Source organism: Dunckerocampus dactyliophorus, chromosome 18 (assembly GCF_027744805.1).
Source record: "Dunckerocampus dactyliophorus isolate RoL2022-P2 chromosome 18, RoL_Ddac_1.1, whole genome shotgun sequence".
Lineage (NCBI taxonomy): Eukaryota > Metazoa > Chordata > Actinopteri > Syngnathiformes > Syngnathidae > Dunckerocampus > Dunckerocampus dactyliophorus.
In genome coordinates, this window is record NC_072836.1 from 3,423,662 (window position 1) to 3,440,827 (window position 17,166).

A 17,166-nucleotide genomic window follows, 5' to 3' on the forward strand; every position below is an offset into this window, starting at 1 on the left:
TGGCCCTCATAAGACAGGAAGTGGTGACATTTCCTGTGAAGAAATGTGGCGTCAAGTGTGACACTGTTGAACAGGCGAGGTGTGAAAGTAAACATGGTTTGACACGCATCTACTTTGCATGATTTGGACTTGCATTTGCAGGATCAAATAAATAAATTATCATGTAGTTTATTTTCCAAATATATTTTCAAATACATCTCTCTCACGTGTTATTTTGTCACCTTCACCAGCAGCTTCTCAGCGATGCACCAAGTAGAAATACTTAACAAAAGCCAGTTACGTATAAAGATTACAAAAATAAAAACACACAGGGAGACTTTTAAAATGGAAAAGATTTGAAGGTCGGCAGGTCATTTCCATCAGCCTGAAAAAGACACAAACGGAAAGCAGAATTAAACTATTGACAATTCAGCGGTTGAGAAATAAAAGTAAAAGTAGTGACAGCTTGTTTTCATGGCAGGTAGTTATCAATGGGATTATCTGATTGGAAGAAACACCGCACCCTTTAGAAGTGTAAAGGAAACGTGGATGGCAAGAGTGGTACAAACATTATTTGTGCTTTAACACCTTCAAAAAGCCCAAAACTATATCACTGGTAAGTCATAATTATAAGATAAAAAGTGGAAATCATGATACAAACAAACTGCACGTGCCACCTTATTTACTGGAGCTTTTGACACATGTTTAGTTTGTATCTCAGAATTTCAAATATAATTTTGATTCCTCATAATTATGACTTCTGTATCTCACAATTATAACTTCTTATCTTGTAATTCTGACTTTTTATCTCATAATTATGACTTTCTTATCTCATAATTAAGACTTTTTTATGTCATAATTTTGACTTTTTATCTAATAGTTTTATGACTTTTTATTTTTCTCTCAGTGGCAGAAACGGGATTCCATACCTTCAGAATCAAACGGCCCTCATTCTCACCTTTGTATCCACCTGCAAGTGGTCCGGTTCCTGCACCATACTTGCTGGCTTGCTCTCCTGTGAAAGGGTTGATCCGGTTCCACGTTAGAAACGGAAAAACGTAACTACATTTTTAGTTGAAATACAGGCACCAAAAAAAATGAAGTGTGCAAATAAATATGACTTTTTTTCCATTTCCAGTTCATTTACAGAGAAACACATTTATCGTAGCTGGTTTTCTTGAAATGCTTATTCTTTTAGCTCATTTTATTCAGACTTTAACATCAGAGGCCATTTTCAGATTGGCTTTTTGGTCTGGTTTTGTAGAAAAATGTCTGTTTTACTACAACATTTAATTTCTGCTTTCATTGCTGACATAGTAGAAACCAAAATGATTATTTGGGCAATACACTGCGCTTCTCACTGGGCCAGAATGGCTTCCCAATGAGGAAAGAGCTGTATTTAGCTACATGACGTAAGAGGACGCTGATGATAAAGGAGGAAGTCTTTCTTGCTTACCCAATACATCTTGACTTGCACCTAGCTGTGGGACGTAGCCTTGGCATGCACACACACAAAAACACATCAGTAACCAACAGCAAATAAATAACAAAAACATTACCAACAGCCTGCTTTTTTTTTTGTCTATCCTGTGGCGGTCCACGGCTTATTGACATCAACAACTTCCACCATTGGCTCAAAATGCTTAATGAGCCGTTGTTCCACAACAAGTCACTCAACCTCTACTCCCTTCCCTGAATTCAAACACTTAACGGCAGAAATGAACTCTGCTTTAGCGCTAAGTAAGGCGGGGAACAGCGGGAGGACTCACCTGCTTGTGGGGCTCCATATGCTGCACCTGAAACCACAAAAAACATCAAAATCTTTAGACTGGAAAACACAATATCCAATCAGACGCTGTATGGAGCAAATCCTGCATTTCCAACAGGACTGCTATCTATTTGTGGCAATGTGCAATATCCATAATTGGCCATGAGGCATGTGCATGCAATTTTTATGAACGTTGTGGAAGACAAAGAGTGAGTAAAAAAAAAAACATGAAATGCAGAACAAATATGTTTAGAAATACAAATCAAGCGACAATATCGCTACGTTGGCAACAGTGAGGCCTCCTGCTACATCTTCTTATTCTCTGGAAGACCAGGTGCATGTGATGTGTTTTAAGAAGCAGAGTTACCATGCCACCTACTGTACAAAGTTGGAACGACAAGCTACAGTCACAGACAGTCCGATTATAGCGTGTTTACGAGCGAGGGTGAATGGGTAACACCAAATCTATTTGTGGCGGCCACAGATAAATACGTACATGTATGGGATGCATGGCATGCATCATCTGCCTCACTACATTGTTATACTGTAAAAGCTATCATGTCCTGCTAAGCGAGCGGTAAACTTTGCACTACTTTTGGAAGTAAAGTCTCACCATACATATACTGTATATTGTATGTCCACTGCAACATTGCTTGTTCTCACCGTGCTTGCTGGAGCTTTTGCTGCCGTCCCCGCTGAGGCCGAGGGGCTGAGCAGCGTATGGGTAGCCTCCGTCTCCTGAGAATCACAAATGTTGAAGGTCATGGTAGGACAGTCATAGATGTTGTCCTCAAATCAACTCTGAAGTTACCTTCAAGTCGGGCAGGAGCCACAGGAGTGCCAGCGTATGGGCCCTGGGCTTCTGCTGCTCCTCCTGCAGGATGAAAAGAATACATCACAATCCTCACAAGTTACAAACAAACAGCAGCAGGGTCTGACAGTCTCACCATATTTGCCACCAGCCGGGTCCAGTCCAGCACCAAGTCCTCCTGGAAGAAGATAAGATGTCATCCTCATGCTTTTATTCCATGATGAGATGTTCTCGCTATACATGAATGGCCTGCTGTGTTTCTTGCTATCTTACCATATGGTACCTGAGGCTGTCCAGCGTAGCCTCCTGTACTCAAAGCTGCAACATTCACAAAACTCAAAAGTTAAATATCACCTTTAAACTATTACCTACCTACTATTTGTAAAGAAACGTTCAGCAGCTAAAGAGGTCCTAAACTGCTGGGCAGCGACACCCAGTGGATTAAATCGCATACAGCAACTGTTTCTTCAATATTCATGACTTTGTGACAGGGGTGTACAAAGTTTGGTCGAGGCTTTTTTTATTGGCATATTCTACAAATGAAACAAAAGGACATTATGAAGGAGTATTTGGGCCATACAGAAATAAAAAATAATTATAAATGGCCCAAATCCCCGAAAATTGTCACCTACGAACCAAAATGGCCAACTACCTGTGCATCTTACAGCACAGGTTGCAAGATTTGTTCTGTAACATCTAACATTGGGGTGATTTTTCTTTATTTAAAAAAAAATGTAGCTTTTTACGCTTTTATGGTGTTTAATAACATATTAAATTAAGAATATCAAAGTAGCCCCCCACAATCTTACATTTTTTGGATGCTCCACAAACTTGCTTTATGACATCTTACTATATATGACAGACCAGCGTTTTCCACTTTTTCTCACTGTACTGTACCAATGGTATAGACATGGAATGAGTCAATATTCCTGTGTTAGCATTAGGTATACAAAGTGTACTCACCGGCTCCATAAGGGTTCCCGTAACCATTCCCATAACCTATCAAGTAAGAATGCAAATAAATAAATGTCATTTGCATGCAATGCTTTAAAGAACATCCTATTCATAGAACCTGATCACAACCACACGTTCATCTTTTGTTTGGTGGCTTCTTACCGTAGCCATTGCCTGACAGACCACCCAGGTATCCTGCTGCACTGCTACCGTAACCTGTGACAACACATTAATCACCACACTGCAAATGTAGAGAGAAATACATGCAGTATTTATGTACACACCCAAATACTGACCTGTTGACACACCTGCAGGACCTTTGGTGTAACCTCCCTGACCAAGAGCAGCAGGAGCTGACATGTGTGAGACAGAAAATGAGCCGGGATTTTGCAAGAACTAAAAAACTTTCCCACAGGTCTGCAATTTATCTGTAGTGGTGGGTTGCTAGATGACATACTGTAGTCGTATATTTGCATAGATGGCCATGACACAAACTCAGTGTTTGTGTGCGACATAATGTAGGTATTGGTTCCATTTTGTACAGCGGTAGACGCGTGCACGTGCCTTATAACACGCACAGGTCATTAAAACAAAACATGGTAATGGTAATCACATCATTGCACATCTAATATGTGACAATATGTTAGGGTCAAGTGGAATTGCTGCTGGAGTACCCAGCATGCCTTGCAGGCCCTTTAAAAATAACAGTTAAAGTTATGTGTCTGTTACCCACATAGGATAGCAGTTCATTGTCACCGTGTGTTAACTTACAGTACTGTGCCCTTTAATTTTTTTGGTTGGACCGTAAGACTGTCGTTCCGTTTGATGACTGTCTGATGTCCATTTGGCTATCTTTTGCAAATTGAAGAGCTCCTTGAGTTTGTCTATGCAGAGTTATGATGCCATCTACTGTACGAAGTTATAATGACAAGTCACTCAGGCAGTCCAATTATAATGTGCTTGTGAGCAAGAATGAGCAGATAGCGCCAACTATAAAAAATAAATAAATAAAAGAAACCCGGTGTACAGAAGACAATGTGCAGACTTACCTCCATGTTTCCCGCCTGCTCCCAGGTATGCTCCCTGGCCTAAAGCTGTAGCCAGTGCATGGATTGGTGTGAATGCACATTTATAACAAGCAGCTGTTAATTTTACATGTTAGTGCATGGAATTACCTGGTCCATAAGCCCCCGGGACCAGGCCTGATCCAAGATAGTTTCCTGGACTACCAATAAAACCTGGAGAGAAGGAGAAGGAGAGAATGCACAACAAGGTGAATGGAGGCACACTAAAAAAGATGCACTGTGTAGAAATCTAAGAATAAGAAAGACTGGTTTGCAAGGATTAAATGAAGTGCGAAAACAATTGAAAGGCAGCTGTTAATTGGACAAGTGGAATAAAAAGGATTGGAATTGTAAAAGAGGGTACTTTCATACAGTATCACATTTTCTGACAGGCTTTTACCTTCCTGCCCTCCAGCCTGGGCAACACCTAAACCTGCCTCTGGGGTCAAGGGTACATTTCTTTGCACTTCCTGTATCTGGGGATTTGACGGTTGCGTGCCCGAAGTCCCACTGATTTTCTCTTCATTGGAGTTTTTAGCCATGATCCCAAGGACATCTAGCCTCCTCTGTTCTGGAGCTAAAGCCATTCTGGGACCTTGCAAGCGAGCTAATTGATTGTTTCTGGCATCCGGGGATGGTAAAAGACTAAATGTTTCAGGTCTTGGTGCTTGAGGAGCAGCACGAGCTCCTTGGTTTCCCAAATTCACGAGGGATCCACAGTTTTTGCTTTTCTGGTGTTGTCTACCAGATGAGGCGTCACCTCTGGCGCTTTGTGCAGGAGAAGCAGCAGCAGCAGCAGCCATTGCTCTGAGTTTGTCTTGAGCTACAGATTCTGGTGTTTGAACTCCTCCAGTGGGCCGCGTGGCTCCATGACTTGCACTCATCTTTCTTTTCAAAACTGAGGGATCAACAGCTCTCCCTATTGGTGCTGGTGACACTGCCAGACCAAGACTTTGAGCCTCAATGGCCGGTCCAAGGCTCGATGGCTTCAGTTTTGGGTCAAGTCTTTTAGCTTCTCTTCCAGTCGGCAGCACAGCAGGTGTAAAGCTGTCCGTAATTAATTCAGAAGCTGCGGGGCCAAGAGCACTTCCTCTCTCCTTGTTGAACCTTTCAACGCCAAGAGTTCCTTCTGGTCCTCCGAACGAGGCACCAAGGGCTCCACTTTTTGCTCTTTTGACATCCTGAGCAGCCTTCTCCAATCTTCCCACATCAGCCGCAGAAACACCTGACAGGGACATATCATCATGCAAAATGTGTTGACCCCACGACGTCAAATAACCATCACATGCACCCGGCTGACTAAACCAACAGGCATCCATGGGAAGAGTGACAGCCTTTGGGTCAGCTTAATACCAACGTGACCTCTGACGCAAAATAAACTAAAAGTTTGCATTAAAAGGGGGAACATTAACTTTAATGTTCCTCTTACAAGTGTATGAGTACATTAATAATCATGCATACAAATGTGAGCCATGAGACGAGACAAATAGCTTCATAGGTTGTGGTGTAACTACTTAATTACCTGGTTTGACTGCAGGGTAGCCAATGCCGGCCAAAGGTCCGTATCCTAACAAGAAAATAAAGTCCACAATTTGAAACACAAAAACAAACATGCATCATACTCATACAATCACACAATGTCACTCAGTGGCAGGCCGTGCATTACCTGGGCCTTCAGAGAGGACTTAGCCCCCCTCTTAATACCACCTCTATCATTTCACAATTACACAAACCACCGGTAATAGAAAAAAACACAATAGAACAAGGAGTGGCATTACAGGGAGAGCGACATTATGCATATTGGAGCAGTCTAATCAATATTTATCTAATAGCCTGACAAAAACACAAATAATTTGAATAAAAGACATTATAGTCATCAGAAATACTGACGATTTATTGACAAAATGCATCCTCGTTTCCAGATTGCTGCAAACTATTTGTCAAACAATGTTATCGTAGGCCAGCTAGCTGGCCCTGTGAGGGCAATCTGAAATCTGATTTTTTTGAAGAAGCCACATTGCTAATAGAGCTCAAGTGACACTGGGCCAGCGCTACTGATTACATAGGCCCTGGGCAGATTACACTGACATGGCAAAACATACAAGCGGAAATCTGATTGGACAACATACACATACAGTACATGTACTGGAAGCAGTGCAACCAAGAAACATGCTACAAAATGAAGATAATACACTGTTGGGAAGAAATGAATACAATTTCATGAAAGAAACACTAGAAATCAAGTAGTAAAAGCAGGTCAGTGCATCTGATCATGTTTAGGCCATTAGAGAAGGCCTTGCTGGCCCTGATGATACACTAAATCGAAACACTGACGTAAATAAACTCATACGGAGGTTGTTTTTTTACAATTTACCTGGCAGCGGCCCGACACCATAAGCTGTAAAGATAAAAAACAAAACATTCATATTAAAAATTTTTGTTTAACTCCCTAAAATGAGGAGAATGGCACTCAGTAGAGAGCAGACCTCTACCACGGCTCGTCCTACCACGTTTGCCTCCATGGCCCAGGCCCAGTCCATTTGCAGGTCCAAGCCCCAGTGGCAATCCTGTGCCAAGACCGGCCCCTGATAAATACAACATTAGAAATACTTTCAGTAGTCTCCTACAGGCTAATAACTACAGCAGTACCATAGACTCCATGGTTTCCATAACCACCAGGCAGCCGTGCGGGTACACCTCCCAGTCCAAGAGGTCTGTAACCTCCTATGGAAACAATTCAAAGACAAAAAATTTTATTGTGTGTGAAATATCACAAATCTGCACACCATTCTCTGCTTCAGCACTTATGTTTTGTATCTTCAGGTGATCGGTTTATAGATATGTGCCAATTTTGCGTTATTTCTTACTTAGCACTTGACAGTGGTGCGTTAGCCTACATCTTAAATCAGGGGTGTCCGATGTGTGGCCCGGGGGCCATTTGCAGCCCACGGCTGATTTTTTACTGGCCCGACGCATATTCTAAGAATTTAACAACAAAATAAATCAAAACAAAAAAACCCAGCAAAAATGGAAAAATCAACAGTAATTTTACAAGAATAAAGTAAAAATATGAAGAGAAAAAAGTTGTAATCCAACAAGAAATAGTCATAATTCTACGAATTCTACGAGTATGTATTATGAGGAAAAATAACATTATTGTAGTAGCATAGAGTTGAAATATTAAAGAAAAAAATATATTTTTTTAAAGTCATAATATTAGGAGAAACAAACAAAACAAAATACAGTTGTAATTTTTGGAAAATTAGGTTGGGGAAAAGTATAATTTTTTGAGAATAATGTCGTAATATGTATTATGAGGAAAAATAATATCATTTTAGTAGCATAAAGTTGAAAAAAGAAAAATATGTTGTTTTTTTAAAAAGCCGTAATATTAACAACAAAAATAAAACAAACATAACAAGGTTTTACTTTTTTTCCCATTAGGTTGGGGAATATGTTATAATATGGGAAGAGAGTAAAAATAACATGGAAATACAGTCATAATATTACGAGAAGTAAATTTACGAAGATTAGAAGAGGACTGAAATATTTGGAGAATGTATATAAAAAAAAAGCTAAAATGGGCAAATAATTAGCGAAGACCAAAGCTCAAACTAATAATACACTTTTTCACCTTTCACTTTTTCTTGTAGTATATATAACTTTTTAGCATATATACATGTGTTGCTTTACAAAATATCAACATGGGCCTTGCATCCTTACATTTTTCACTATGGGGCCACTACTGGAAAAAGTTTTGACCCCCCCCCCCCAAAATTGATGACAACTTACCAACTCCAAGAGGACTGGTAACCGGGTAATGCCCGACTAAGAGGAGATAAGCAGAAACATGTAACCATGAGATATTATTTCCTGCAAAATAACAGTATTTAAAATGCTCCACACATAACATGAATACTAGTCAATAAAAGATGAGAACAGTCTGTGTTAAAAAAACATGAAACATACTTCCAGCCTTCAAGGGCTTGTTGGCATATCTGCTGCCCAGAGCTCCTACGGCAAAAAAATACAACCAAGTCAGAAAAATGTCCACCTGCTTTCATTGGCCACAGAATTCTGTGCACTGACCTCCTCCTTTGGCTCCAATGCCAACACCTGGAGACCACATTTAAGCATTTTAATAACAACCTTACTCAAAATATACAACTAATAATATATTAGTAATGACATTTACCTCTGGCTGGCAGGATTCTCCCCCAGGACATGCTTTGAGGTTTAATCCCTGAAAAATGAAACACAATATACCCACGTTGAACACTTGCTGCCCCCAACGACTACACGACTGAATGGTCACATAGAAAGTGTCGACTTTGTGGAGCCTTTTCTTCTCACATTAGTCCGCCAAATTTTATCCCGCCTTTGCCGCCATCCTTTGATTGAAGAACATTAAATAATTCACGTGGAGTGGTATGTAACACGTGGGTGAGAGTCGGCCACTGAAAGCACTGATTCATAAGACGCTTTGGAAGAAAAATCCCACCGCTGTTGTCAACTCAGAAACTAGAATATACTTGCTGGAGTATTCTTACATTTTTAAACTTAAGTTCATTCAGCATTAACAGTCCTGTAAGCGCAGGAACATTTCATTTAAAAAACTTTATTTAAGCAAGAAAGACTGAGGATTAAAAATTCCCTTTGCATGACCCAGACTGACAGAAACACCGTTAAAAACAACCAAACGTACAGAACATACATACAGACAACAATGTCAAAATTACAATTGTTCTCAAAATGAAAAAGTAGCTTTCAGGCAGCTAAAGCAGCTCCTTAAATTTCAGATGCAGATGCTTGTAGCCAGGGTTCTCAACTGGGAGCCACATGTTCCTATGGTCATGAGGTCACTTATCTTTTAGATCCTTTCCCAAAAGTGTGCTATTGCTTACCGCCCTGCAGCGTTTGCTGAATGAGGCACAGGAGCAGCACGGCTTGAAGAAGAGCTGGATACAACATGATGGCAGAGAGACGACGAGCTGAACTGACGGCTGGATGAATGAATGATGCATATTACGTCTTTTATAGGCCGCTGTGTGTCACAGCTGGCTCCCTCCCACTGACCTGTCCTGCCCTCTGCGCTGGTCCTGTTAGGTCACACTGAGGCCCTTTTTGGTCTACTGCCATCTCCACATCAACTCTTATTCTGAAATTATGATCACATTTTCCCAGTTAATGTTAAACGGCACACAGGTAAGAATATGAAGGGGTACCCTAAAGTTTGGACATATAATATGTATACATTAAACCAAAAAAAGTTTTAAAAATAAATAAAATACAACTGAATTAATAATGAATTACTTCAAAGGTAATCACAAATAATTATTACAATGCAAATATAAAATAAAGGAAAATATTTTAATCATGTAAATAAAAATATATTACAATACATTCAATTAAAAATAAGAAAATGTGTATTTATTATATATAAAAATGGCATTTTATTTTTTTTCAAAATAAATAATAGGGCCTAGGTTCCCAAAGTGGGGTACGCCAGTTGTCATTGGGGGTACGTGAAAAAAAAAAAAAAAAATTAGTGTTAACGCTCACAATTAAGAGCTCACCTGAACGCCTCATAGCACAGAGCGCATGGTCATAGCAGAAAGAAGGAAGGAGACACGGCATGAAGTTCTTCATTGCTCTGCTTGAGTTTTATGAATAAGAAAGTAGGTTTGAGGATTATGCTGTGTATTAAGAGTGTTTAATTTATATTGGTGTTCCAATCTCCGCATTGTAAAAACCTGTCAAGGTATGTGCATCTCAGGATGAGAGAGTGGAGATTCCTCTGAGAATGAGGTTCTATAAAACCTCTATATCGCTGCTGGTATGTATTTTTATACTTTGGATACTGCTTTATCGTGTTTGTTCAACTTTCCCTTGCAACTTGTTATCAAATTAATATGCAGATTTAAATCATATAGCGATTGCAAGTGGACAAAAGTGAAGCTCAAGTTCAACCCATTCAGACCCCAACATCCTGCTGAAATAAAAGATATGTAGGACAAATACTTTATTAATCTCCAAGATAAATTCACATCTTATCTATTCATCGGTGCTCGTGTAAAACCTTTATCAAAATTTGACCATGCACAATACACATTTTCTACGTTTCCAGACTTTAGGGACACCTGGAGAATAAGCTGAAAGGCAAATATTTAAATAGAAAAAGTTGGAATTGTTGGATTTGTGTTGTGAGAACTGGCAGACATTTTTCTGTTGATACATAATGCCTGAATAAAATAGTTCTCTCAGCTGTTAATAGTGGAAACAAAAACGAAATTGACCACATTAACACATTATGCAGTTTAAAGACTACACATTCAATGAGTTACCATAGCAACAAGAGAGTGTTGTGATCGTGTGTTGAGACTACTGACACGAAGCATAGGCCCGTGATGGCATTAATCCTATACGGAAAGGTCTGTTGGTTCTTTATGTAACGTTTACATGTGAGCACGGCAGCACCCGATGCAAACAATGTAGGCCGCGTCTGCTTTGAAAGAATTCAGTCCAGAAAAAGTGAAGTCGGACCACCACATTGTCTCCCTTGGAGGTACTGAGCGCAAGACCAAAACATCACCCCCGTCTGACTCAACAGCAGACTCCTCACCTCTAAACATTTGTCTTGTCTGCACGTTTGCCTGGCAAGAAAAGCCAGGCTCCCATCCGTAAGGGCATAACTGCAACGCATCTCTTCTAGACTGAGAGGTGACTGCTGAAAAGACGTATGCTGGGACAAAGGTGGACTGTGTCGGCTCATTTAGCCCCAGAGGAGTGTCTGGAGACGCATCTGGACAGTAGTTTCACGGTGGTCTGTCCTATTTGAAATACTGTGCGCCCCAAAAATATAGACATACCGATGACGGCTCCGTGTGTCCGTCCTGATGTGCCCTGTACACAACAAGCTCTTGTTAGCTTAGCATCAGATCAAAATAATGTTCAGTTGTTTGAGCTAACAATTCCAAAAAAATATTTGTGAGCACCTGGCCGGAACTCCAATTTATGATGAACAGGGGTGGGAGTTACAAGACATTCGGTCCCACTAACTTTATTATTAAAAGACCCTGTTTCTGTCTATCAAGGGGTTTAATGGCAGTTTTATGGTCTTTAGCCAGCGTGGACCACCTGCTGGGGATCAATATTAGTGTTCCACTTTATGTAGCCTGTCCGTGCTGCTGGGACAGCACCAAGACCACGTTGGTGCTGCTCAAAGCCGTGAAAAATAAATACATTCATAAATCACAGTGTGGGCATTTTGGTTTATTAAAGGGAACTGCTTGATCAGGGAGACTAATAAGGTGGGAAATAATACTCAAGCGACCACAACAAATTTGGTCCTGGCATTTTCTGCAGAACAGCAGCAGCACATGGAAATGTGGGCCGGGGTGAAGCTCTTCCCACAATAACAACGGCTCGAGACGTTCAGACTGACTGTTTGCATGACCGACTGACATCACCGCTGGCTGAGTCAGTCCGTTTGAAAGTGGCCAGATGGAGACAACAAAAGAATCACCAACAGTGCGCAAAACTAGCATTAAACACTCAAATAAAGACAGCAAACCCCTACCATCTGTCTTTATACTCAGTTGGACATGCACATGTCAGATATTAGACAGCCTGAACTGTAATACAGGTGGTGCCCAGTTTACGGTGTTCTGTGTTGCGATGTTTCTCGGCTACAAACATTTATCTGGGGTCGGGTCGTGAGGGCAACAGCCCAGACTTCCTTCTCCCAGGATACTTCATAGAGCCCCTGCCAACGGATCCCGAGGCGTTCCCAGGCCAGTTGAGAGACATAGTCTCTCCAACGTGTCCTGGGTCATCCTCGAGGCCTCGTGCTGGGCAGATGAATACAGGGTGTCCGCACTGAGAAAGAAAAACATTCCTTATTAGCTAACTTTTTGGACAGTGTGCCGAAGAAAAGGAAAGCCGTGAAAATGAACAACATAAAAGGCTCAGCGAGGAGACACAAATGAATGCACAGTGTGGGAAACATTGATAAGGAGATATACAGTGGTGTGAAAAAGTGTTTGCTCCCCTTCCCTTTGTCACACATAAATGTTTCAGATCAAACAAATTTAAATATTAGTCAATGACAACACAACTGAGCACAAAATGCAATTTTTAAATGAAACTTATTAAGTGAGAAAAAAATCCAAGCCTACATGGCCCTGCGCAAAAAAGTGATAAACGTAATAACCGGTTGGGCCACCATTAGCAGCAACAAATGCAATCAAGAGCTTGCGATAACTTGCAATGAGTCTCTCACAGCGCTGTGGAGGAATTTTGGCCTACTCATCTTTCCAGAATTGCTGTCATTCAGCCACATTGGAGGGTTTTCCAGCATTAACCGCCTTTTTAAGGTCATGCCACAGCATCTCAATAAAATTCAGGTCAGGACTTGACTAGGCCACTCCAAAGTTTTCATTTTGCTCTTCTTCAGTCATTCGGAGGTGGGCTTGCTGGTATTTTGGATCACTGTCCTGTTGCAGAACCCAAGTTGGTTTCAGATTGATGTCATGAACAGATGGCCGGACATTCTCCTTCAGGATTTTTTGGTACACAGCAGAATTTATGGCTCCATTTATCACAGCAAGTCTTCCATGTCCTGAAGCAGCAAAAACAGACCCAGACCATCACACTACCACCACCATATTTTACTGTTGGTATGATGTTCTTTTTCTAAAATGCGGTGTTGTTTTTACGCCAGATGCAATGGGACACACACCTTCCAAAAAGTTTAACTTTTGTCTCGTCTGACTACAAAGTATTTTCTCAAAGTTCTTGGGGATCAAGTGGTTTTCTGGAAAAATTGAGATGAGCCTTAATGTTCTTTTTGTTCAGCAGTGGTTTATGTCTTGGAACTCTGACATGCAGGACGTTTTTCCCTAGTGTTTTTCTTATGGCGGAGTTATGAACACTGACCTTAACTGAGGTAAGTGAGGCCTGCAGTTCTTTGGATGCTGTTGTCGGATCTCTTGTGACCTCTTGGATGAGTGGTCACCATTTGTGTATAATGGCTCACACTGTGGTTCGCTGGAGTCCCAAAGCTTTAGAAAATGTATGCGTGTAATTCATCACCTTTTGGGGGGCAGTTGTTAGGTTGAGGGGGCAATCACTTTTTCCACACAGGGCCATGTAGGTTTGGATTTTTTTCTCCCTTCATAATAAAAGGTTTCAGTGGTGTTATCATTGACTAATATTTAAATTTGTTTGATGATCTGAAACATTTAAGTGTGACAAAAAATTAAGAAATCAGAAAGCAGCCAAACACTTTTTCACACCATAGTATAGATTTTTAAATGTTTTATCTAAGTGATATATGCACATCCACTGACATATTCCACACCTACAGATCTCACTTAGTGTGTCATGTGAGTTTTTTAACATTATTCATGAGAGACCTCTGTCCTGGAAGCAGAGACACGCCTCCTATTGCTCTTCCATGCCGTCTTGGTCACATATCAGCCCGCCTGTGCGCTCACCCCAAATATAAACTCAAGTTTCTTGGCACGGATACAGGTTGAGAGGGGAGGAGCCTCCCATGCCGAGTTCACCTCGGGACAGACTGAAGGACAAACAAGCAAGAAGGAAAGTTAAGAGCGACGAACTTGCTAGGAGGGAAAATAAAGCGTATTAAATCTTGTCTGCCTGAAGCACAGTAAGTTGACTTTATTTGTATTTTATTTATATTTTAGTTGACGCAGAGACACGTGTAGGCCCTGCCTCAGATCTCTCCTTTGCTATGTACAGGACAATTGTAGTCTTACGTACTGTCCTCCAAGCAGTTGTTGACTTATCTTGAATGATACACCTGCCTGGACGAAAAAAGATGAAGGTGCATGATCTGATTCTGCTGGTGTGCACGCGTCATGTCTCCTCCTGCAAACTCTCATCTTGGTGTCCACAGATGTCTTTGTCTCCGGCCGCCTTGGTCGCCCGGCGCATGCTAGCTGCTGCGTCACATTCGAGCCATGAAGGAGGAGGTCAGGATGACTTCACATTAACACACACACACACACACACACACACACACACGCAAAAACGTCAAAAGTTGTATAATACAACACAACTTCACAGGACCTCAGTTTTAAGCATGAAGGGATGAACTCTGCACTTAAAATACTGTACATCGAAATACACCAAAAAAATCCAAAAAATTAGCAGATTCAAATTCAAAGCTGCTTCACTTCTTTTTACACTTGATAGTCAAGAATGCTTTTTTAAAAAGTCACATAAATCACTTTCACATTACGTCTGTCATTAATTGAGTCACTATTATTTTTCCATTTGAATAGTAACGATTGTAAATATATTATTTTTTCACTTGCTTGTATTTATCTCTAGGGGGAACTTTGCTTTGAAATCCAAACATATTGCAGATGGACCAGTTTCCCAGAACGGGTGGTGTTCAACTTCAAGGGTTCCACATCATATACCAGTGCATTTTTTGTGCCTTAATGTTTATGAGGTGAAGATTCTGCTTTGTACACATCATACATATAGCTGCCAATCGTGGACCTACATTTACTGATTTAGCGACTGGACCTTGCGGGACACAAATGGACTCTTACTGTGGCTAATCCTGTAGTTGAACAATGAACTTTAAAGCGTGAGAGCTGGCAGCCAGCCCACACATTCTTTTTCTTCACTTTTGGTTGGTCACCGAAGATGGAATCCATTGTGGAACAACTTGCAATGTGCGTAAAAACATTTCATCTGCTGACGTTTCCACAGCGAGGACCTGGAAGATCCTGACCTTCATCTTGGCCTTACCCGGCGTCAGCGTGTGCATGGTGAACGCCTACATGAAGATGCAGGAGCACTCGCATGAGCAGCCAGAGTTTGTGCCATACCCTCACCTCCGCATCCGCACCAAGGTGAGCGGCATCCCATGAAAAATCCACCCGCTCCTTGACACTACCTCAAGACTATTTACAGCAAACATAGCTCCACAAGTAGGCAGAGATTTATTGGCTAATTCAGACATCGCTCGCCACTGTCTCCTAACAGAAATTCCCCTGGGGCGATGGCAACCACTCGCTGTTCCACAATTCTCACACCAACGCTCTGCCAGACGGCTACGAGAGCTCCCACCACTGAGTGTCAGATCAAGAGGCCATGCTTCTTCGACACAGTGATCCCTTGCACTGTAATAAAAAAAAATGCCGTATTTCATCAGTTTTTTTCTTTTAAACTACAGTTTTAAACTGGTTTGAGCTCTATTCTCTTCTATTAGTGTGTAGTGATGGTACTCCAAGGACAAATGGATGTTGGCTGAAAGAAAAATGCTACTAATGGGCCACTTGGTCTCATTCCAACGCTAACATTAGCTATGTAAATCAGTTGCTCTATCCTATTGTAAAATATCACAACGAAGACATGCAAAATTTACCTGTTAAGTACGCCTCTTCAAAAGTCAACCGGCTTGTCAGGTCGCTGGTGTAACGGTGGTCACCCGTGCAACGCGACCCTGGACTCTACACTCAAAAATATTTAACACATTTCCTGTGTTAGATGTGTGTTATGTTGACATATTTACCCTTTTTTTTTTTTTTTTTTACATTTCTCGCCACATCACTTCGAGAACCTTCCCTTCTCGGAACAGCCCATAGAATACACATTTTAATATTATGCCCGCTCGATGTGTGGCAGCCTCTTCACATTTCCAAAAGACGCCATTTGCCGTGTCAGATTCTTGGGTATTGTCTTCGGCACATTTCGAGGACACTTGTTTTGAAACTGTGCTTCTGATAAAGCAAAGTTTGGGACCGAATGTGTACAGTATTATCGACCCAGACTGGGAGCACAAGCACTGAGTCAAAAACCCAGAAGACGTTCGACGGTGGAAAAGCGTGCCAAGGTGGCAGTAAGTGAAACCACATTTTTTCTACTAGATATATTCTACGAATCTTAGAATAATGTGATGCCAAATTTCAAGACCAGTATTGTATATTGCAGTCGATATGCCCGTCTGTGTCAATCACTGCCAGTCATACAACATACAGTACCTGTTGAAGCCAATGTATTTAGTGTGTGGTCTATTATACTCATCACAACACATCATTAGTGAATGTTACTGTGGTACTGTTGTGAATATTGCTCTTTCTTCGCTTTGCTGTACATTCATGGCTGTGTTTTGATGAGACTGCCATAAAGGCGGTTCAGAAAACTCGCTGGGGGACGTTTGATAATCACAACTTAATTTCACTTGTATAATATAGTATAGAATGGCTTACCTTCGCCGAGGCCGCAAACTTCCTTCCGGTAGGTAGAAGATGCCAAAAATTGGGCGGGCTTTTTAAATAAAACCTTTTAAAGCATATCTTGCGACTTATACATAAGCACACTTCAGCGCAACCACTCCTACTGCTAATTAAGTATTATGCTCTCTAAAACATGTTATTGTTGTTATTCATCTAGTTACAAAGCTCGGTCGTGGAGTCGGAAAGCAACAAATCAAGGAAAACACCTCGAGCTCAGAAAACCTGATTGGTGGGCGGGGCAATTGATTGGCAGGTACATTAAAGAAACCGCTTCCTAAAAGTTTTGTTTTCTAAAAGAATAGGGCATCGCAT

The 17,166-nt window shown here is 41.1% G+C and overlaps 2 protein-coding genes across 10 annotated transcripts; one reads left to right on the forward strand and one right to left on the reverse strand.

Annotated features, from left to right (window-relative positions):
• Positions 1-172: 172 nt before the first annotated feature.
• Positions 173-17,101, reverse strand: LOC129171167 (elastin). Of its 9 annotated transcripts, none has more exons than XM_054759574.1 (26): positions 14,403-15,246; positions 14,074-14,156; positions 9,653-9,734; positions 9,481-9,534; positions 8,772-8,819; positions 8,666-8,692; positions 8,546-8,590; positions 8,369-8,404; positions 7,226-7,300; positions 7,063-7,161; positions 6,951-6,974; positions 6,099-6,143; positions 4,977-5,801; positions 4,688-4,750; positions 4,562-4,606; positions 3,809-3,865; positions 3,675-3,728; positions 3,522-3,557; positions 2,832-2,876; positions 2,695-2,736; positions 2,559-2,621; positions 2,411-2,485; positions 1,749-1,775; positions 1,436-1,474; positions 938-994; positions 173-364 (listed from the first exon to the last, which is right to left on the reverse strand). In XM_054759574.1, exons 5-26 carry the CDS (start codon positions 8,800-8,802, stop codon positions 360-362), a joined length of 1,815 nt encoding a protein of 604 aa, XP_054615549.1. In that variant the 5' UTR covers positions 8,803-8,819; positions 9,481-9,534; positions 9,653-9,734; positions 14,074-14,156; positions 14,403-15,246; the 3' UTR covers positions 173-359. The 9 variants fall into 9 exon arrangements, with proteins under 9 accessions (XP_054615549.1, XP_054615548.1, XP_054615550.1 ...); XM_054759573.1 differs by having other exon boundaries at positions 13,993-14,156; XM_054759575.1 differs by lacking the exons at positions 14,074-14,156; positions 14,403-15,246 and adding an exon at positions 16,828-17,101.
• Positions 14,095-15,802, forward strand: LOC129171171 (cytochrome c oxidase subunit 6A, mitochondrial). Its single transcript, XM_054759583.1, has 4 exons — positions 14,095-14,249; positions 14,499-14,574; positions 15,326-15,468; positions 15,602-15,802. Exons 2-4 carry the CDS (start codon positions 14,499-14,501, stop codon positions 15,689-15,691), a joined length of 309 nt encoding a protein of 102 aa, XP_054615558.1. The 5' UTR covers positions 14,095-14,249; the 3' UTR covers positions 15,692-15,802.
• Positions 17,102-17,166: the final 65 nt, after the last annotated feature.